This window comes from Cupressus sempervirens, chromosome 10 (assembly GCF_028749045.1).
Source record: "Cupressus sempervirens isolate cs-2001-9-10 chromosome 10, ASM2874904v1, whole genome shotgun sequence".
Lineage (NCBI taxonomy): Eukaryota > Viridiplantae > Streptophyta > Pinopsida > Cupressales > Cupressaceae > Cupressus > Cupressus sempervirens.
This window is the reverse complement of record NC_143127.1, coordinates 762223504-762246453: the sequence shown is the minus strand read 5'-3', so window position 1 is coordinate 762246453 and position 22950 is coordinate 762223504. Positions and strand designations below refer to the sequence as shown.

General features: G+C 34.6%; 1 protein-coding gene and 1 long non-coding RNA gene across 2 annotated transcripts in view; one reads left to right on the top strand and one right to left on the bottom strand.

Moving 5' to 3' along the window:
* DPE1 (disproportionating enzyme) overlaps nucleotides 1-22950 on the top strand; it is a 219586-nt gene that overhangs the window by 37028 nt on the left and 159608 nt on the right. Inside the window, exons 3-4 of the mRNA XM_089804174.1 lie at nucleotides 16154-16242; nucleotides 16364-16424. Of these exons, the coding sequence (XP_089660300.1) occupies nucleotides 16154-16242; nucleotides 16364-16424 (150 nt within the window). The remainder of the gene's footprint in view (nucleotides 1-16153; nucleotides 16243-16363; nucleotides 16425-22950) is intronic.
* On the bottom strand, nucleotides 11379-18791 carry LOC149536097 (uncharacterized). The gene is made up of 2 exons (XR_016356898.1): nucleotides 18026-18791; nucleotides 11379-11589 (listed from the first exon to the last, which is right to left on the bottom strand). It is a non-coding gene; the product is annotated as an uncharacterized LOC149536097 (long non-coding RNA).

The window sequence follows — 22950 nt, the reverse complement described above, 5'->3', positions numbered from 1 at the left end:
GTTTAACTACCCAATCGTTTTGATAAAGAACCATCTCAAATTGCACTTCTTCAAAATCTACGAAGTGCATAATATTGCAATCATGCACCAATGTATCCATCTCACACAGAAAGCATTCTGTCACATCACCCAAATTGTACAGAACTGCCAAGGTTGGAAGATGCAATCTCAACACGACACCGTCCTAACCAAAAAAATTCATATCGGCGAATGTCATGACGACCCATACTTAGTCATTCATGCCGCCTCTCAAACATCTCTGCAAGCTCATCCACAATCGCTACTGTTGATGTGCACCCCAACAACTTCGCCAATGAAAGTGCATCCTTGTCTTCAAAACGAACAATGCACAGGGAACCTGATCTCACTATCAAGCTGTTGCTACATGCTGTAGGAACCAAGTGTTGCCATCACAGATCTAAGACATCTCCAAATGCCTTAACCCAAGAAAGAACATATCTTGGTGTAGACTCTACTCGATGTCTTCTTAGTCCTAATTTGACATAGCTGCGATGAATGAAACATCTGCAATGATCATCCCATACTAATCTCACATCTCCAATCACTATAACCACTTCAAAATCTGACATCACCAAGGCAAGGTGCTTCTAAGTCCATCGAAGCAACCACTAAGTCTTAAGTTGATGCGTTTAAATATCGAATCCAAACTGCCCCGCATCAAACATAATTTGCTCAACACAAAACACACCACGATCTATTACATCTGATCTCGAACTGCCTTGCCAAATCAACATCACTACTTCTGATTCACCTTGTCTAGGTGATTGATTCAACCCTTCCTTCAAGATCCACTCAATGAGATCGCCAACCAAACCAACACAGTTGCACCCAATTGCTATTTCTTCTTCTTCCATTGCACCATTACAAATCACCTAGTCCAAATCTCAGATTGTTTAGATCTGCTTCGAATCTAGCTTGCCTGGCTAGCCCAACAAAACATAGTGTCTCCAAATCAAACTGTCTCAAAGTGTCTGAATAAAAAATTGGAGCGATCAATTCTAATTAGACCTTAATAACTCGCCTTCCATTTGTATTGTGTCTTCAAAGTAAATCACCACGAACCACTCCTTCCTCAACCTATCACCAACAAGATCCACCATGTATCAACTGCTCAGATCCAACTAGCTCTTCCCACTACCTTGCTTAATCAATCTGTTATGGATAACTCCTCGATCGAATGACTTTGATACACCAATGCTACTCCCAGATGATCTGCTTTGATACCAATTGTCATGGGCTTTGGGAGTAGCCCGTGCAATGCCAATGACCTAGTCCCAAAAATGCAAGACGACACGATATGGTAAAGAGGTCCCGGGCTATGCCTATCCCAAATGCAATGTGGAAGCTTAGAATCAAGCAGAATTGGCTATCTCCCACTGTATGCAAAGACTTAAATAACACTTGGGCACGACAAAATGTGCACCACAAATTAACACAACTCATTATGGCAAGTAAACGACACAATCTCAATCAAATATGAAAGCAACATGGACCACAGATGTATGTTGGGGCGAATACCTAAATCTTCTCTATCATATGCAAACAAGGTTAGAAATATAAAGACAAATCAATGCTGTATTGAGAAATGCAGATCACCCCAAGTAAAGACGAGACCTCCCAGGTTTGTTAGAATGTTGCCAAAAGAAAAAAGCCCTTGGCTCAACTACAAGTTCACAGTTTTCAAAGCAACGACACAGTGTTGTGTCAAGGCTGCTCGACTTCCCAAGTGTCGCCTCTGCTCCTTTGCACACTTTGCTGCTTCAAATGATCATTTTAAACAATGAAATCAGACTATATCTACATCTTCTTTCAGATTGTGACCATCTTCTCAATCTCATAGGGATCTATTCCGAGGAATTAAGGAAGAAAGAAGTAGTGGACATCCTTTCTTGCGAGCTCATGAATACCAAGGACATCCTAGAGGATTAGCAACATTTCATAAGGCGGAAAATCAGATTGTTGAACTTAATCAGGAATTAAGTCTGGCATGCTCTATCTTAGCCCAACATTTAGATGTGGGAGTTGAGGAGGTTGACAATGATGACAGTGAGAAGGTTGATCAACTATAGCATAGCGATTAGATAGAGTATCAGCTTTGAGGCAGATCTGGAATCCAGACATTTGTTTCCAGTATACAGACGTGGATTACTTGGGGGCAAGCAATCTTTGGGAAGGGAGGACTATCATGTCCCCTTTCCAAGGACTAATTTTCATTGTGCATTTAGCCTGTTTTGCCTTGGTCCTGAGGACTGACCAAGTCTTCTCAGAATCAGTTTAGTTTTTGGCCTAGGCAGTTTCAGTTGTTGGGCAACTGGGGTTGTTTTAGTAGGGTTTCCAAACACTTACTATTTTTAGTAAGTCAGCAGGTTCACTATTCATGGCATTTCGGGGTTGGACTAAGAGTGTCTTGTCAAGATCTTTCTGACGAGCTATCACACATGCATATCTAAGTTCAACATATTAGAGATTTTAATGTGTGAAGATTTAACTGATTTATTATAAAGTGACTTTATAACTTAAGCTCATATTGTTAATGTCAATTTATTATATTTGGGCACTTTATTTCGTTAAGTAGGGGAAAAGTACTATTTTCATAAGGAAATAAAGAAACAAAAAGGGGAATGCAAAGAGTCACTTGTTTGTGCTTAAAAAGGAAAGAGGTAGCTAATTTTCAGTATACTAGGTTTTGTAATTCGGATTTCATTTTATCTTTTGGAGAGTTATTTCCGAAAGCTTCGACTTTTAGTAGGTGAGAGGATGAAAACCCTCAAGCTTGGACAGTGAACGAAAATCCATTGTTAGTTGGAGACATCGTGTAGGTGTTTCACATTGTGTTTCGGGTTCATTTTTTCTTTTATCCGAACTTGCTGTAGTTACTATATCTATGATTGGATTTCTTGGTCATTTTGCTGAAGAACTTCAATGAAACATTATTTTTGAAAATGTATCTTTGTTGGAGATTTATTGCAATAATATTTGAGACTTCTTTTTATCTGGTTATCTAATGGGGTTTTTTTTGGGTGAAATCTATAAATCATTGCATGAATTTATTGGTTTAAAATTTCTGAGATTCCATTAAGGGTTTTGGGGCAAATATTTGGGTTGGGATATTACATAATGTTCCCTTTTTCAGTTGAAGCACTTTGTTGGTTCCCAAAACCGTAGACTGGAAATCCAAGAGGCCACTACTTTTCTGAAAGGATTCCGCAATCAGTTTTAGCCAACGAACAAGAATCATTTTGATTCCCTTGCACTTCAGGCTTTGCTACACCTAGGTGGTAGACCTCCTCGAACCTGATCACTTGGTTAAGGGATTTTCTATAGCAAATTTAAGCTTTTGGAGTTCTCGGCTAGCAAGGTCCTTGAATTCAATTAAAATGAAACAAAAAGCTGAGTGTTTGAATTGAATGATTTGTATAAGGTTTTAACAATGGATCTAATGCTTGTAAGAAGGAAGGTATAGACTTTCTGACTTCAATAATAAAAAGACCAGTGCCTTTGCTTATTTGGGCAATAGAGTCAACTACAATGAAGATTTTCACATACAACTTCATAAAATTCTAAGCACTTATATTGTCAACAATTAAATAATCAAGATGTGATAGACCAAATATGTATGCCTTCTTAAATTAGTCCAGATTGAACTTTAACTCCTTTGGTAGGGAGACAAATTGGACATAGATACAGAAACAATTTGATATTTCACTATATCTATAATGATTACATTTAAGATGCTAAATGACCGTGCCCACTTAAATGATATTTAAATTGTATACATAATTTAAAAATAATTATAAAGGACGATTAATCTGGAGTTTAAATCTCCATGTCTTCAATATAAACAAAAAACATAAAAAGCTTTTATTTATTCATTAAAATATAATAAATAAATTTATTTTACAAAGTCATACTTAAGCTCCTTATTCCTCCTTACAAGTGAATATCTAATACTTCTTCTTTGGAATTGGTTTTTCAGATATGTGTCCCTTGCCTTTTTATTTCACTCCTTTCTCATTATTTATATATAATAAAGTGACTTTTGAGAAAGACACCCCTTTTTAGATACATTTAACAAAGAATTAATAAAATACAAATAAACGATAAACATATTGTTTTAGGTAATCTAGTAACCCAAATTTATACTTTATATCTCCAAGACCACCGTAGCTCCACATGCTCTTCGATCCATGATTTGCAAATTTAATCATCATTATTGAATTCCATTATTTAGGTATCTTTCCAGTCTTTCAAGTATGTGCCATCAGAGTTTAACACCACACAATTTTGGACTGCATCTTTGTGTTGACGTGTGAAGGATTTCTGCTTCAGTAGATTGCCGCTCGAGTATGGAGAATAGAGAATAAAATAGAATTATAATATTTGTTACACAACCCTCCATGAACTATAGTCGTTACTTTCAGACAGGGACGGTAAGGATGTCATTTTCACTACCTATGGGCTCCCACGTCAAATGATATTCCCGTTAAACATTGGCACAACTACTATATATGAATTTATGATGTTGAGGGCCGGCTATGACTTTGTCTTTATTCTCCGATGGTTACTTATTTGTCTATACTTATGCCTTGATTGCTTTTAAGACTGGCGGAGCTCCTTATTCCGTATGATTCCATGAATATCTCTATGCTGTGGTTTACTGCACATGATAATTCCATCATTATGATTTCCGGATAATGGCACAATTGCATCCCACTTATGCACAGTGCCGTCAATTACTTGGAACGGTTACTTATCCCATTTCTCATACTTGTGTATAAACTGATGTGCTAATTCTCCTCCATAGCAGGGCCCTCACTGGTATAAATTTTCAATCATTTGTTTGAACATTTTCCTTTTGTTTCGATGATTGGATATTGTTTTGCTTCCACCACTGTACATTGTCTTTAAGCCACTGAGGTATCTTCATATGTTTCATTGACTGGAGTCAGGAATGCTGCTTACTTTCAAACTAGTCCATATATCATTCATTTTTCTGAGATCACCAGCAGTACCATTGAAACCAAAGAAGTTGATGAAGACAGCATTAATCTGCTGTTCCAGAATCAAGAACTTTAACCGGATTTTGATACATGGATTCAGTAAAAATGGAGTGAATGGTGACATAGCTTTGCATGTAATCAGAAGGACATAATAAAGAATAGAGAGTGTCATTCCTTTCTGATTGCTATTTGAGATATTCAGTACTCCGCGATTTCCAAGCACAACAATGTGGCCAAGCTCCATACATGTATTATGTTCTCCAACGAGAATTATTTATCCTCATTAATGAAATTTAGATCTATCAGCAATATCAAACGATTGTTCTGAAAACTCTGCAAGGATTATCTGATCCTAAGAAATCGAGGGTTTTGAACATTTGTAGCTGCAAGGATCTTCAGAAATTAAGAAATTAAGTGTTGAGGATTTGAGCTGCCTGGAAACAATTATTCCTCACCACTGTTATATTCTGGAAACTATATCAGGAATATCTGATCTGGTGAAGCTGATAGACTTAAACTTTTCTCACAGTCTGAAGTTTGAACAGAAAATTTAGTGTTTTGAAGAATATGAATTTGCTGGATCTTCATTCATTCCAGAAAATGTTAAATTTCTATAGTCAATTCGAGGTCAGGAAATTGCTCTTATCTCTCTGTATACTAAAGCTTGCTGCAACAATCTATTTATTGCAATATCACTGTCAGTATCCAAATCTGGAATCACTGTTACTGAATGCTCAGGGCTAGTTATGATGTTTTAGAGAATCACCAAATATGGGATGCAGGTAAAATTTTAGGATTTAATACAATGCTTTGTGATATGGTTAAGAAATCATTGAAATATTGCTGACATGCAAAGGAAGAGAGTTTCCCAACACGATCAATTTATTTTTCACTAAAGTTTTATTATTTTTTAAGGGCAAGGGAGTCATGTCAACATAATTGGAGCCTTAAAATTTGGGTTCCATCACACTCTAAGACTATAATTTAATTAATTAAATTAAGCTGTCTAAATTAATATTTCTAGGCAACTTATATTTAACTAATTATACTAATGAGTTCTAATAGTTGTATTTTAATAAGTGACTTTATTTCACACCAAAAAACTAAATAAAATATTTTAAGTCAGTTTATGAGGAAAACGATTTATTTTTTTAAAATTGAATTTTATAATATTTAGTTTTGGCAAAAGTGAATTATTATAGTAATTAATTCTCGGAAGTTCCACACAAAGTTATAAAAAAGAGAATTTTGAAGGAGATCCATTCTAGATAATTGTTTTTTTTTCTGAAAACCATAGTTGTGGAGATTAAATAGGTTTGTTAAGTATAATCTGTAGTGTTCCAACGTTCATCAGCCGTATGACAAATTGTAAAGACTCTCCTTCGTCACCTAACCCTCGCATATGACAGTGTACGGTGAAGTTTCCACCCGTCAACATTGCCAAAGTGTAATGTGTGTCTCACTTGTACAACATAATGCTATATGGTGACAACCCTGACTGTACGCCACAAGCTTCCCCCACCATACCACCCACAACCTTCGTATGGTAGATAATTCCAGCTGTACAGTCAAGTTACTGCCTTTCACTAGTCAACCCACGTTCGTACAATATGTCCTATGCTGTATGGTAGTTTTACTGTATAATGATTAATGTTCAGTCACTCGTCTGTCGGTGAACCCAGAGTGGTTCCTCTCGCACTAGATGCACCATGTGTAGGAATGTAATTATCATCATCGCAAGCTGTAGTGAGTCTAGTAAGATCCTCAATGGTTGCACCTAAGGGCACATTCAAGGGCTACGTCCAAAGCTTTGCTGCCCCATCCTTGTAGTGTTCATCCTTATGTGACAAAAGATGCAAGTTGGAATGAATATAAATCTAGTCTTCAACCTTTTTTGGACTCAACTGGTTATGCTTCACTGAGTTGATAAAGGAGTATGTACTCCAATTCTGTTCAGTGGTAAAAGAACTTGCAACTTGGATAGTTCTCACAAAATTAAAAATAATTTTGCAAAGTAAATTAAAGAATGCCAATTACTAAATTGTAGAATACAAGTGGTTAAGAAAACAAAAAGAACTTACTTGCGAGAGGATATTGATTGCAAGAGGTTGGATGTACTCAAGTTTTTGACCATGGACATATCGCTTGCATGTGGTATTAGTCATTAATAGTTGTTGGACTATGACTTCTTCCTAAGGCAATTGGGCCAAATTCTTGCCTAACATCTTCCTTCACTTCTTCATCTTAGAAGAGTCTAGTAAATGCTTGCTTGTACCCATGAGCAACTTCTTCATCCCTATCCGGTGCTAATCTCCCTGGCATAGAATGTACTTTCTTTCTATAGTACTTGGAGAGGGCATATACAAGGAGGTGCAACGGGGTGGTAGTCTTTTAGCAATGATGATGAATGATTGATTCCACCTTATTACATAAATTTTTACATTCTACGGGGCCATTCTCATGTTTTTGTATTGCCCCTTTTACTCTCTTTACCATTGTGTCCATGCCATCATAGACATCCCCCAAACAGGGTGCATCTGTATCAACAAATCAAAGCATAGCCACAATAGGCTTAGTGAATTCCAATATATATTTTAGGTGAGCCCACCAATTGTCATTCAAGACCAATAACTTGACCATTTGGGCTCTCCTGGAATGTGAAGCCTTCCATGTGCACTTCATTGGGTAAATAACCATTTCACCCAATGCCTCAAAAGTTGTCTCATAACAATAGAATGATATGCAAATCAGGTCTTAGCAACCTAAGCAAGTTAAAAAAAATAATAACATGTAAATAACACAATTTTTAAAAATATAATAAATATTACACAAATTAATGTTCAAATTGGTAAATGAACATGACAAATGAAATTAAATAAATAAACTAAATTTAGTATTTTCCTTCAACAACTCTACTTTCGAGAAAGATCTGAATATTGACTGTGACATTTGGTGGTTTATCGCCAATATCTCAATCTACATGATCTCTTCGTAATTTGTTTCACCCACTCTATTTGAATGTCAATTTGTGGCATCACTAAGTTGAGGAGTGTATTGTGCATGGTGTCCAAAAAATGTACTCATAGCTTGCCTCAATTGAAGCACCTATACCCCTACAATTTTTGCATTGCCCAAGATTACTAGGATCACATTCTCACTACCCACCATCTCTATGGACTCAATGAGAATTCTGGAAATGAATCGTGCATCTTTCACTTCCCCATTACAATCAACTTCTTTCTAGTATCATAACACCAATTGGTGGATGCTCTTTGGTATCTTTCCATCCATTAGAAGCAATAAAAATGCTTGAATCAATCGAAGAATCTCTAATTGGTCAAACATAGGCCTCTATAGCATTCCGCTCACTTTGCAACTAGGCGGTATGCACCTTTTCAAACCCAATATTTATGAAATCAGCTGGTGCACGATTAATTGTTGACACCATTTCCTGCGAATATAGTGGTAATTCGTCCAATGAACCTTTTTTGCGAGTGGTAATTTGTACTTCATCTTTCACTATTGGTAAGAATGGATCTTTGGAGCTTAAACTGAATCAATGGGTAAATTCATTAATTTTTGTTTTTAGCTCCACCAATATAAGCACTTTATTTTTATCTTGAAACCAATTTATCAGCTTCTTCTTGTTCTTTTACAAATACTGCTACTTGTGCAGGAGACAACCCTGTTAATGTGAATTTTATGCCACTAAAACATCAAATCGAATACTTAGTATTTCGAGATGAAATATCAAATCTCCAACTCTCTCTTGAATAAGGATGCTCAGATGCTAAATAATGTATAAAGATTGTGAGATCATACGATACAACCCCAAGGTTCCTTTTTAATGCAGACTTAACTCAATATTTTTGATGTGATATGCTGGTTATCACAAAGGGACTTATGCTGTTCATCCACTGAATATTAACTACTAAACTTACTTCCAACCAAACAAACTACTAGGAGAAAGTGTTGAGAAATTCTATCTAACTCTAAGAATGCAAGACAATGTTGATAATTTTGTAAGCCTCTTACTAGTCCTTGCTTCGCCATGTTGGCTAGGCATTAGAGGGTTCTATCTTCCAAAGATATGAGAATGGTTTTCTCATTGTCAATATTCATTCAAATACCCTGTGAAGGCACACTCTAAATGAACATTTCCAATAGAAGTTTAACACTTGCAATCTAGGCCTAGACTAACCTTTCACTATTACTTACAATCAACTAGTACCAAAAGGTACAAACACTAGCTGCACCACTAATCATCATTCAACAATATCTTGCAGTCAACTACTTTTATTCAACATGAAATGAAGTCATAAACTAAGTGAGGAAATTAAGGAACCATGCAATACTCCGAAGCAAGTTAAGCAACACAAACAATCCACCATGAGGACCAATAATGAATATCAATCACTTTGCTAGTATTATGGCAACAATTTGAACAAGTCTCCCACTTTTACAGATGATAGAAGAGGGGTTTATATAAGAGTCCCGAATACAATCTAAGTTACCAGATTCTCTCTAGAAACCCTCAAAGTTTGGTTCGATTCTGTACAAAGTCCGGTCCTTGTCAAATTCTCCCCAAGTTTTCTTGCAAAACTACAAATTTGCTGCAAATTCTGTTAGAGGAACCCTGGCAGAATTTGTAGCGAGATTTGAAGAATTTGCTGGCTAGTATGTGAACCTGGGCTGAATTTGGTCTCAAAACATGTTTTTAGACTTTTTTGAAGAGTTTTTTTTGACTAATTTGGTCTATTCGATCCTCCCAACCCTAAAGTGACCACTAAAAAGACAAAAAAAGACGGTCTGTATGTCATTTATGCATTTGTGAATGAAAATGAACACTTGCTTATAGAGGAAATCCAAATTTACAATAGGTGACATCCAAATTGAAGATAATAGAGGAATTTCTTTAAAAAATATATGATATTTTTGAGTCTAGAGCTTAAAATTTGAATCTCAACTTTTTATCTAGTGTGGTTAGAAATCCTCTTAACCAATACAAAATAAAAGTTCAGATAACTGCACTTATCTTTTGACAATTCCTTTCATTCTCAAACTGTCCCCTTGACATGGAAATATGTTCCATGCATGTGACCAAGCAAGTGTATCATGTTGTAAGTATGGCCAATGATGCAATTAATATCCAATTGAACTGAAACATATATATGGCAGTGCATTTTGCTACATTTCTTTACTATTGGCATAGTGATGTATGGACCTATTTGTTGTCGCATATACACACACACAAATACATATTTAAAAAAAAAAAACATATGTTTTTATACAGATGAACCCAAAATGACTTTGAAACCATCCTCAAATAAACTTTGGACAAATTTCAAACCCGAATCTCGAACCTGCATCCATATTGGAATCCAAACCGACAACTTAGAATACAATTAAAGATGGGGATCAATTTGAAATTGATGGAAGAATTGTCATTGATGTAAAAGGACTTACGAGCATGAATAAACTAAGTGGAAATATCATTAATGTCAAAGCACAATGAAAGGAATGATAAATTTAATATGACAACTACATAAAAGGAGGATGTATGAAGTGGGTATATAGAAATAACAATTGAAGCAATTATCCTAAAGAGTTTGCGCGTGATCTCACATATTACTTCAGTATGTTTCAAACAGACACTAGTGTAATGTAGTGTTAATGGCTTAGGATATGATTTCATTGAGGAGCTAAACCACCTGGAGTATGGATGACGTGGTGCCAAGAACAAACGCAGGGACATACACATACAGGCAGAAATAAATAAAATGATGTGCAGAATTTTCCTAGACACTAAAGTCATTGTGAGTTTGATATGTTTGGAGGACAAAAACAGTTTGCAGCGAACAAAATAAAAAGAAGAAATTATGAGAGATAAGAGCTGACAGTGATGAAGTTATTAGGAAAAAAAAATATAAACAAAAACAATGACGGTGGTCCTGCAGGGATGAAAGAGTATTTATTATCAATGATAGTGAAGATGGTGACTTGTGTGTAAGCTGCATGACACAAAGGCAACCACAAATAGCTATGCATATGCTTCAGAAGTTTACGACAGGGGAAGTCAAACACCAATTACTAGCAGTCTAAGACGATAATATATATATCACTCTGTTGTAGCATGGATCCAAGCGAGCGAAAGATATCTCATTCTGCAGCAAATAAAAACCATGTCACCTGTTATAAAGAAACATAATCTCATAGTTACATTGTAGCCTGTAACTTCATATCAGAATGTCCAGAAGGTTCTTTGCAGATGAAAAATTCAATTTATATTTGCCGATAAAGACGTGAATGCTGGATGTCACTGTTTCCATACAGGGCAATAATATTCAAGCTTATAAATTAATTAGGTAGAAATGACAAACAAAACAGAGACCTCCACGATGGAAAGAAGTTCGGATAAATATGATACGCGATCAGATGCTGAGGAATTGGCTGAGTATCATTGGATGCATGTATTCATCCTGTTTGATATGTTAAAGCGCCTCTTGTATATTCCAGTGATGTTGTTGACTCTCCAAAGACAACAAAATCTTCAACCAATATGTATTTCCTGTCAGCAAATGAGAAGCAATTTGTTTAGAATATAATGACTAAGAAATGGAATTTAAATGGAGGCGTCAACAAATAGCAGATGAAGCGCAATGTATGCAGTGTTAAAAGAATTTGATGACGGGGAAATTCAATCTCACACGTGTTCTCATCCTCACCGTGTAACTTCCAAAAGGAAGTCGGGATTATTAAAGAGACAAACATATTAAACACTTGTATTACTGCCAAAGGAGCCCAATAAAAGACAATGTATAAACGGCAACAAAAGAACGACGCTAAGGATAAATAAACAAACAAATTGTGAAATCCTGCTATGATTTTTAATATTCATTCAAATGAAACTACAAGCCGATAATCTCCAGCCATTTAAATAAACTAAGTTTATGTATAGTTGAAAAGGTGCGATTAAAGTATGTTATCGTGAACTATGAAAAATTATATCTGTTCAAATTGAAAAGACACATACGTTCATGTTTTAAGATATAAAAGGTAATTATTTTGGAAAGGATATATAAGTAAACAGTTTGGATAAATAGAAGAAGTGTAGTGAAGAATATGTGTGAGAAATAGCAGATTATAAAAGAAGATATATACAGAGATTATAAAAGAAGATATATACAGATATAAGAAGCAGATGGATTAAGGAGAAAAGAAGAATATATATAATTAGATTTTTCTAATTTATATATTTATTATAGAGATAATTAAAAGGGATGAAAGGAAGATAAAATACACACATGCTCAGACTTTTCTGAAATATACTTGTATCGAAGATTTAAGTACAAGAAGGAACAGTTATATATTCAGACTTCTAATTGGGATATAGTTCACCCATCATCGGTTGAGTGAGCAACATTATTAGGGTGGAACTAAAGTGTGTAGTGGGTTGGTGCTCACGAAGATAGCAGCGGGAGTTAGAGCTTCCTGTAGATCGGCACCTGTGAAGTGTGGAAGTTGGAGCTTTTAGTGAGTCGGTGCTTATAAACTTAGGGGTTGGAGCCTCTAGTAGGTCGTAGCCCACAAATCATTATAAAAGAACAAGTTTATATAAAAGCATTTATTTGTTGTGGGTTTGTCCCACTTTGGGTTTCCACGTAAAATATTGTTCATTGTTATCATGTGCATAATTGTTTATTTCAGCATCTAAAGTTATTGAAGTAGTTATTTGAATAAAAGTTTTGAATTGGCAAAGTTATCATAATGGAATTTGATCCATACAAGAATTGCATTTCTTTTCTAAGTTCACCTTTTACCATCCCCAAAGTAAGGGGGGAATTCAAACTTTGTTGGGATTATTCATCGTTACATTTCATTCACCCAAGTGGGGAAATTTGATCCCCATAGGGATAAAACTCAAGCCCATACTTTAGAATTTCTTTTCTCATCTTCAGTAGCTTCCAAGGGATAAAATTGATCTCCATTTAGATTTGGGGGATTTGTATGTTCATTTGGACAACGGGTAATTCATACCTCATTGGAATTTTGTGGCTTTGGATCTCAAAACTTTTCTAAGCATAAGTCCAAGGGGAAATCCACTCTACATTTGGACTCTTCACTTGTTCCAATACTTATTTTTTCATCGCAAATAGCTCTTTTAAGTGGGAAAATTCTATTTCCATCCGGATTTTATGCATTTTAAGTATGAAAATTCTATTTCCATCCTAATATTATGCATTCGAATAAGGAAAAATTGATTTTATTATGTTTTTTCACATTTTAAGTATGAGAATATTGTTTGAAATGTTTTAATGACCTTATGCATAGAATATGCCTTTATAATATATTTTGGAATATTTGACTAGCCAAAATATTAATCCAATTAATTTTTTTATCTCGACCCATTAATCTTACTTCAAAAGTGAAAAGAAAGGGACCCATTTACAATGGGGCATTGGTTTGAAAACCCCACAACAAACCCTTTCTTATGTAGGTCTGGACACATTCCCATCCCTTTACCAAGAGGGCCCATAAAGTGAAGTTTTGCTCTCGAATTTTTTTTTGGTTTAGTGTTACAATAATTACACCTCCAACTATATGCCCCACTTGTTGGAAACCTGTGAAATTCTTATGGTATGTCTCTATAAAGGAGATCCCATATTGATTTTGAATTTATTGAATCCTTCCCCACGCACTGAACTTCCACTACCAGGCATTCTCACAATCTGAATTCTTGCTATTATAGAAATTGAGTAAATTTAGTTTAGAAAAAAACCAAGAAATACAAGCATACAAGTGCAAAATAAAGATACAAATTCATTAGAATAGAGAACCAAGCTTGTTTTTTTCTTTCTTAAGAAAATTGGAAAGAAAATTGAAAATTTTCTAGATTACCATATTTGCTGGTGGACCATCGAATTCGTAATAAATTTGCTTATCATTATTAGATTTTCACAATCCATTTGTCATGAAGTTTTGCTTTTGGATTCAATTGTGTGTGTTTTTTTAGCATCAATGTTTTGGATCACACTCTGTGATCCATCTCCATCATGTGTGTTTTTTGAGCATCAACGTTTTGGATCACACTCTATGATCCATCATCTTTTAAACACAAATGATGGATCACAGAGTGTGATCCAAAACATTGATGCTAGAAAAGCACACATGATGAATCCATAAGAAAAATTTCATAATAAATTTGATGTTTAACTGGCAAATTTGTTGTGAAATCGCCATGCAGGACCCTGGTCGTATGGCAAGTGACTTTGACCGAATTTCAAATTATCCGAATGAGTTGGAAATACATTTCTGTGATTATTGGCGAATTTTGACCGACTTTCCTGTGATGTTGACACTGCTTTTGCTTTTTAATATTTTATTAAAGTTTTTGATTTTTTTATCACCTATTGTTTAAACAAAAAGTCAAAACCTGAAATCACAGGCATTTGTACTATATTGTTTTCTCCTAACATTTAAACCTAAAGTCACTTGTATTCTCAATACACGACATTGAGAATACATTGCGGGCTTGGTTAAAAAGGACAGTTACAGAAATTCGCAGGCACTTATGGAAAATTGAGCTCAATGTTTACAGTCTTACAGAAAATGACATTGGCTAGCAAAAATATTGGCAATCATTGCATGAGGAGTTGTTTCTTCCAAGCAAAAACGTAGGCATTAGTAGCTTTTATGACAACAAATCAAGATAAATGTAAGAGATAAAACTCAATATCAATCCTGTATTGTTTAAATTTTCAAATGACCAAATCCATTGTGAACACATATAAATGTTATGTATTTTCCAATTTGTTTTTCGTAAGCTTTCATATGTTTCGTGTTGTATTTTGTTAAATTGGTTTAATGTTATCATAGTGGTGTATGAACTCATTTGCTGCAACATATTTTTACATATATAAATATAAAAAAAAAAGCTTGTACAGTCGAATCTAAAACGAACTTGAACTCAGTTCAAATTTTTTTTTAAGTGAATTTCAAATCCAAATGTCGAACCCACGTACGAACCAAATTCCAAACCGGCAATTTAGAATTTTTTATTCAAAACTTAGATGTTTTTAATCAAAATCTATAAATATTCATTAAAAGGTTTGAGAATAGAGTCAAATGCCTACCTTAGACGCTTAGATCTCTTTTGGGAAAGCTATCCGACACCCTACGAATGATTCCCTTCAAAATGCCAAAATAAGACCAATTAAGAAGAGGGCGAGTCCTCATAAAGAGCCCTTTTAGGGTTTTGTAGAAAAAAACAATTATAAAAATCTTTTAAATGCACATATTTTAAGGTTGAATTTTTTCATTTAAAATTAGCGCTGGTATTTGGATGCTCTCCAAATGTGCATATATGTGCAATGGAAGGGCATCCACCCCTGCAGGTGCATCCAGATGCACTTTAACCCGAATCCAAACCTGAACCTTAACCGGCAACTTAGATAAAAGGGTTGTTCTGCAGAGGATCATGGGACAAATTTCAAATTTAGTGCAGCTGTCATACTCTCGACAATCACATGGTTTTAGTTGCTTGCATATAGGGGATTGGTGAGTAATTCTTTTTAATGGGTAATGAGACGAAGTCAAGATTAATAATTATTATTGAAATCTTTTTTAATTTGTTAAGTTCGAATAGACTTGATCCCAAGACCTCCCAGATGAGAGGCTCAAAACTTACTCTCGTGCTGTAGACTGTTGCCAGGATTGGCAAGTATTTTCAGTCAAAGAAAGGGTTTTTTTTTTTTTCAGTTGGAGATTGTTGGTAAAGAAGTATTTGCAATGATTTCAATGCTTGCATCTCCTCTGCATATGTGAATGATTAATTATTGTACCTGCTATCCTTGTTTTTGCTCTATTTCAGAGGGAACACTTTAGTTGTGTTTGACTTTGATTTTGATTGGTTGTAAACATTAAAGTGGTTTATGATCCAAATGGATCATGTCTTCTTTTCCTGTTACACGGTGCTTTCATTTCTTAACCACTTGAAAAAAGACATGGATTTATTTATAAAATGGATCATGTCCTCAATATTTGAGAATAATACAGATACATTGGAAGGTCTTCTGAATTTTGTTAAATTAGCAGATCTGAACCAAAAAATCTTATTTTTAATTGAAATACAGGATGCAAATTGTGGGAATACTCTCTTGATTTCCCTTGAGGAGCTTGTGAAAGATGACCTGTTATCTGCAGAGGAGCTTCCAGAACCCAAGTGAGATCATTCAACCAATGATTGTCATAGCATCGTCACAACATATGTGAAGAATTTTTTAATGGTATTTATTGTGCCATATATATAACTGAAATTAACAGTGTCTTTTACTTTTCTGAAGGCCTGTGGGACGCATAGATTTCACATCAGTTGCCAAAGTCAAGGACCCTTTACTTGCGAAGGTAATTCTGTCTGCAAAAAGTGATTGTTTGATTTTTGTTTTTTGATATCCTTACATCTTTAAGTCTGTATTGGATCTCAGAATCTCCTACATTGTTTTTTTCCCTCTTCTTTGAAGTGTTTTGTTGATTTATGTAAATTTATTTATTAATATTAATCAACAGAGGCATTTACAAGTTGCTTGAGGATACAAATATGCATGTCTACTTATATTTTTGATGCATGCAATCATACAGACATACATTCATACATACAGCTGCTTATAGATGCATGGATACTGTAAATGGGACAATTTGTTTGCATTAAAAGTGTAGCTACAGATTTAAACGAATTTGAATTATAAACCGTTGCATTGATGAAGATTGTCAGTGATGTCAATGTTAAAACAATTAAATAAATGAACTATTTAACTTCCTACTGGTTCAAATATTAATATGTCTACGGAATACATATATTGGAAGATAAATATGTAGTACACATTTACAAAGACACCTTAATGAGAACTACATGCATCAGCAACAATATATAACCACAAGACAATAAGAAAGGGAGTAGAGTCAATAAATATATTCAGCCGTCTCTTGAAGAATGATCAAGCACATATATATACAGATCACAAGATGAAAACCCCGATACAAAATAATATATTGAAGAGAGATAGAAAGAAGTACACTTATACGATACCAAAATAAGGAATAGCAGATTGTTATGATGTTCAAGATCAGTCACCGTGAGTATGCCATATTCTGAAGACTTGAATTAGTATAAATTAAGGAGCAAACATATGCAGCAGGGTATTCTTAATCCAGATTTGATGTTGTGTATTCATATAGATATCTGAAGTATGTAGCAACAGTCAAAGACTACATACGAAATAGCAAACCTATAAATGCAGACTTTTGCAATCAGAAGTATGGAAGCATGCTTTAAAGGTTCAAACAGAGTTGAATTTAGAAGCCACTAATAAAGATTGAAGTTTTGGATACTAATCATTTGATAAAACCCTGTCACCCGACAATTTGGATATCACGCTACAGCATATTGATATTGGGAGACGATGAAAGTACCGGAATTATTAAAACAGGTCAGTCCCGTTGATTTGAGGAAAACTCGATAACAACAATATCCAAACCTGTAGATGAGTATAAAAACATGTTCGCATCCTCGGCGATTCATAGAGACCATCGAATGAGCACATAAGAAGACATTGATCAGTAATTACTGCAACCTAACAGTGCGGTTTGTCTTGTTGGGAAAGGCACAACGTCAATGGAAAGTTTATATCACATCGTTAAAAATTCCCGATGGAAGGCAATGAATAAACGATGGCCAACCTTGACTGACACTTCAAGTCGTGAGAGGCAATGATAGGTTAGAGTTGTAAAGAAGACGTGGTCCAAGAAATAAGAATATGAAAGAAACTCATAAACAATGACGCATAGAGCAGCGATTCATATCTATGGTCTAACATCGATAGACAACAAGTTGGTTTCTGAAGGTATAAAGTTTATCAAAAGAAATCAACTCTTATATGACTTATGAAAAAGTTTATATCCTATAAAAAAATGATTAAATACTTGAAAGGAAGATAATCGTATGAGACCTTTGAGACTTCCTGCGCAGATAATCCGAGTCAACGACGAGGATACAACAAAGATATAATCTGGTGTGACCATCTGAAAACATTGATCCTGAAGAACAGAATCACAACATTATAAGATTACTCCCAGGAGTATGTCAACGACGAGGATACAATAAAGATACAATACGGGGTGACAATATGAAAACATTGATCCTAAAGAAAAGAATCACATCATTATAAGATTACTCCCAGGAGTATGTAACAGTGAAGAAACCGGAGCCTTAAATCATTAAGATCGATAGTCAAAATATTTGCAAGGACGGCAATGGAAAATATGATAAAAGAAAACATATGACAGGAGTTAGAAAAGTATGTTGCGGGTTGTTCAATCTAATCTGCCATTTCACTAAAGTCAGAGATTATGAAACAACTAGAGGTGAACAATATTAAGCATTACAAAGCGATGCCATGAAAAACAAAGATGTTAAATAGCTATGATTATAATATAAAGTGTTCACAAAAGATTAGTTAAAAGGAGGATTAAACTGAAGAGTTACGTATTCAAGAGTTGCAATTTTTCAAAAAGTATGCACGGAAGATATAAAAGGTAGAGTGGTATAAATTAATAAAAAATGGGAGAAGTATGTAAGCAACAGAAAATAATTTAAGAAGGTTATTTTTAAAGAAAAGGAGTGTAAGTGAAAATAAAGAAGCAAGTGTGCGGTGAATGTGGAGATTGAATAAAAAGAAGAGAGAAATCAGAATAATGTAAGGAATAATATGAATAGAATAGAATAGAATGTAAGTAGAAGAAAGAAAGAAGTCAAAAGTGAGTGAAAACATATGAATTAATAAATAGAGAAGCAATGAAGAAATAGAAGAATAATAATAGAAAAAAGTGTGAAGTAAGAAGATATAGGAAGAGTAAGAAGAAAAGTGAAAAAAAAAATATATATATATATATATTCAGACTTTTAGATCTGATATATATTTATATTGAAGAAAAGTAATACACAAGAAATCACAACAGTATTAAAAAGAAAAATATATTCAGATTATAACTCTGATATATATGTCAGGTTGTGCTGGTTGCTTAAAAGAAAATATTTTTATTTAAGAAAATAACTTAAAAGAAAAATAAGAAAGAAGGGAGAATTGTGTACTGAAGTCAAAAGATCCATACAAAACACAAGAAGAAGAAAGATCCATGCAAACACAAGAAGAAGAATTGACTGAAAAATATCCATCATCAGTTGAGTAAGCAACATTGCTAGGGTGGAACAAAAGTTTGTGCAGTGGGTCGGTTCTTACGAAAGCAACAGTGGGAGTTGGTGCTTCCAGTAGGGCAGAGTCTGCGAAGTGAGAGAGTTGGAGATTCTTGTGAGTCGGTGCTTATGAACATATAGGTTGGAGCCTCTAGTAGGTCGAAGTGTACAGTACATTGTAAAAGAACAAAGTTTATATAAAATCATTTATTGTTGTGGTTTTCTCCCGCATTTGGTTTCCTCATATATCTCTGTGTTATTGTGTTCATGTGCATAATTGTTTATTTCAGCATTTGAAGTTATTGTTTGGATAAAAGTTATAAATGGACAAAAGATTTATACTGATTCACCCTCTCCTTTCAGTATAATCGTGTGCTCTTCATGCACACATTCTATAGAACAAATTATAAACATAAATGAACAATAACACAGCTATCAGTTGAACAGGAATGTTTACATTTGTTATATCGTCAATGTATATCGTGTTTAACAAACTTGAACCTGATGCATACAGAAAGAATCTTAAGAGGGAAGTTATTAGAAAATCAAAGTATACTAGCATGGAAAGTAAATGTGAAAAGAGAATGTCAAATTTGCAGGTTAACTGCAATGATATTGATGGAACCCTACCACGGTCATCACTAATTTAGAAAAGAAAAAATATGTGGTATAAGTACGTTACAACTTTTATTTCTTTATTTGAAATTTGTAATTACTAATAAGGCATGTATGCAAGTCACAAAAACATTGAATAGCGAAAATGCTCACGTGTCAGCGAAAGTTCTCTTTCTTTTTTGGACAATAGTAGCTTACCCGATTTAGAGGATCTCTTGTCTGCTTCATAATTTTTATGCTTAGCAATAATGAAGCTGCAAGTTTTAATCTTTCCAAATTTCCTTTTTGGCACATGCCACATGATCACAGTAGAACAGTGGAAGTAAAATGTTTTGATTAATGAAGAAAACAATCACATTCACTTAACTAGTTTACAAGTTAAAATCAATGTTTGTTTCATATAATTTCTATTTAGTTATTATATAATATAATATTCCTATTAATATAATATTTCCTAAATTTTTTAAGTATTCTTATTGATATAATATTATGCTTATTTTCACTATAATTACGTCGAATATGTATTTTATGATAATATATTTTTATACTTAATAGTATATAATAAAGTAATATATTATATATAATAATTTGAATGTTGCTTGTGTTAACCTTAGCTATGCATCTAGGAGCCGTAAAAAGGTGGCATCAAAGAGCCAAGATCAATGATGGTTCATCTAAATCATCCTCCATGAAAAATTTAGCCCAAATGGAAAAATCCATAGAATTATCAACCCATAAAGTTACCATCTTTAATACATTAGGACCATTCTACATTGATCTATTTATCTTATACACCTTTTAATTCTTTCTGATTGATCTTTAGAAATCTATTTCATTGATATTTTCTATAAAAATTTAGACACCTTGTCTACACATAGAATGACTTGAACCTTGACTTTATCAACATCATTAGATATTTCTTCCCTTTATTGCACATTCCATTGGTGTGCATGTTGTATCTAGGATGGAGAGACACTAGATGTCCATCACTTACTCTCTCTTCACACAAGTCCTTGTTACTATGCATACACTTGTGACAAATTCAAGCTCATTTAGAAAAATGTGTAGGGCGTAGTAAAACAATGATGTCATTAAAATAGTTAGTTTTGGGTTTGGGTAGTTAGGTAGCGAGGGGATGTGTCGGTGGGTCTCCCTAACCAACCAACCTCTATTTAAGAACATTGGAACATGAATGATGTACTTGTTCTTTTTGGTAATCAATAAAGAATATTGGTTTCCCTTACCAATGTTGGTATACGTGATATTGGTAATAAATGCTTTGTTGATACTAATGTATTTGAATTCATGCTTTATTATTCTATTTGGTAACCATTCTACATTTTGGCATTGTTGCCTAAGTTCAATCCTAGAGGTCATAAATTAGAGGGGATGGAGTAATGGGAAAACCATTCCTACTACAAGTACAAGTCACAAATAGTAACGGAGAAGAGGAGGAAATAAAAAGGGAAGATCATGTGACACGAGATCTGGTGGTAGGCTAGGAAGTTCCTGTTAACTAGTATGTGCAAGGGAAGCCCAAGAGAGAGTAGTTCCAAAGAGCACAAAACAGGACGAACTTTTGGTTCTACTAATAGTGCACGACCTTCTTGGACGAATACCTTGGTTTCTGATTAGAAACTTGGTACGATTGGAGGAAGAAAGAGTGAAGTACAAGAGTGCAGAGAAGGCAACAAGTACGCCAACAATTCGCCGAAAGAAGTACTAGGGAACTTCAAGAGTGGGATTATCAAAGTAGAACAACCAAACAATAAAACAAAATAATTCATGCCCCTAATACCAAACAAGGACCCAAGGTGAGTACAAGAAGAAGAAATTGAGGGGGAAATTGCTGTGCGGCAGATTCTACGGAATAGGGAACAAGAAGAAAGATGCCGTTGCTTAGGAGAACTCGTTAATCAATCCCACGGTCCAAATCAAATTGAAGAGAACTTAATTGAAAGCACAATAAATGGCATAGCCAGTTTGGTAATCTTAGAAGGATGGGGAAGGAAGGAGGGGTGGACAGACCCAGAGACCCTGACGCAAAGAGAGCATCGATCTACACAAGAACAAAGCTTTAGTCACATAGAGGAACTAGGGGGAGAAGGAGAAGTCTCCAGGTCAAGAACCTAAGAAACCATCTTGGCAGGAGGGAACACAATCTTGAAAGGACGGAACACAGTTCCAACAAGAGGGAACAGTTAAAGGAGCGGGAGAAGGATGGCCACAGAAAAGAAAAAACTTCTGAGATTCATAAGAGAAGGAACAAAATACCTTGTAAGACATTGTAAAACTTGGTTAACCATATGGCAGACGAATAGAGAGAATGACATTGATGCATGGTTAAAGGCATTTCCTACCACCTTAAGGGGTATGACTGTTGGTATCCAGAACTGCAAATTGGAAATCTAAGAGCTTGCCAGTTGTCCAACAGTATTCCACAATCAATTCTTGCCAAAGAATAGGAATACTTCTTGATTCCTTTGCACTTCAAACTGCTACACCTAGGCGGATGTACCTTCACCTCGAACTTGATCACCATGTTCAAGGCTTTTATAGAGCGAATTTAAACTTTACGAGTTCTTTGGTTGGCAAGGTCCTCAAACTTGATCAGCATGGAATTGCATGTTGAGTGCTTAAAATGATTGAATGCTAGTGATTAAAATGGTTAATGCGTAATGTTTGAATTGATTAAATGTTTTGTATCTGGTTCTTAACAATTCGTTTGATGCTTGTAAGAAGGAAGATATAGATTTTATGACTTCAAATATAAACCCAATAATAATACTTTAATGATTCAAAAGACTAGTGCCTTTGCTTATTTAGGCAATAGAGTCAATTACAATGAAGATTTTCATGTACAACTTTATAAAATCCTACACACTTATACTGTCAAAAATTTATTAATCAAGATGTGTCAGAGCAAATATATATGGAATCTTAAAAGTCTAGATTGGACTTTAACTCCTAAGGTAGGGAGTCAAACTAGACATAGATATGGAAACAATTTAATATTTCACTATATCTATAATGATCGAGTTTAAAATGCCATAAATGACCTTGTCC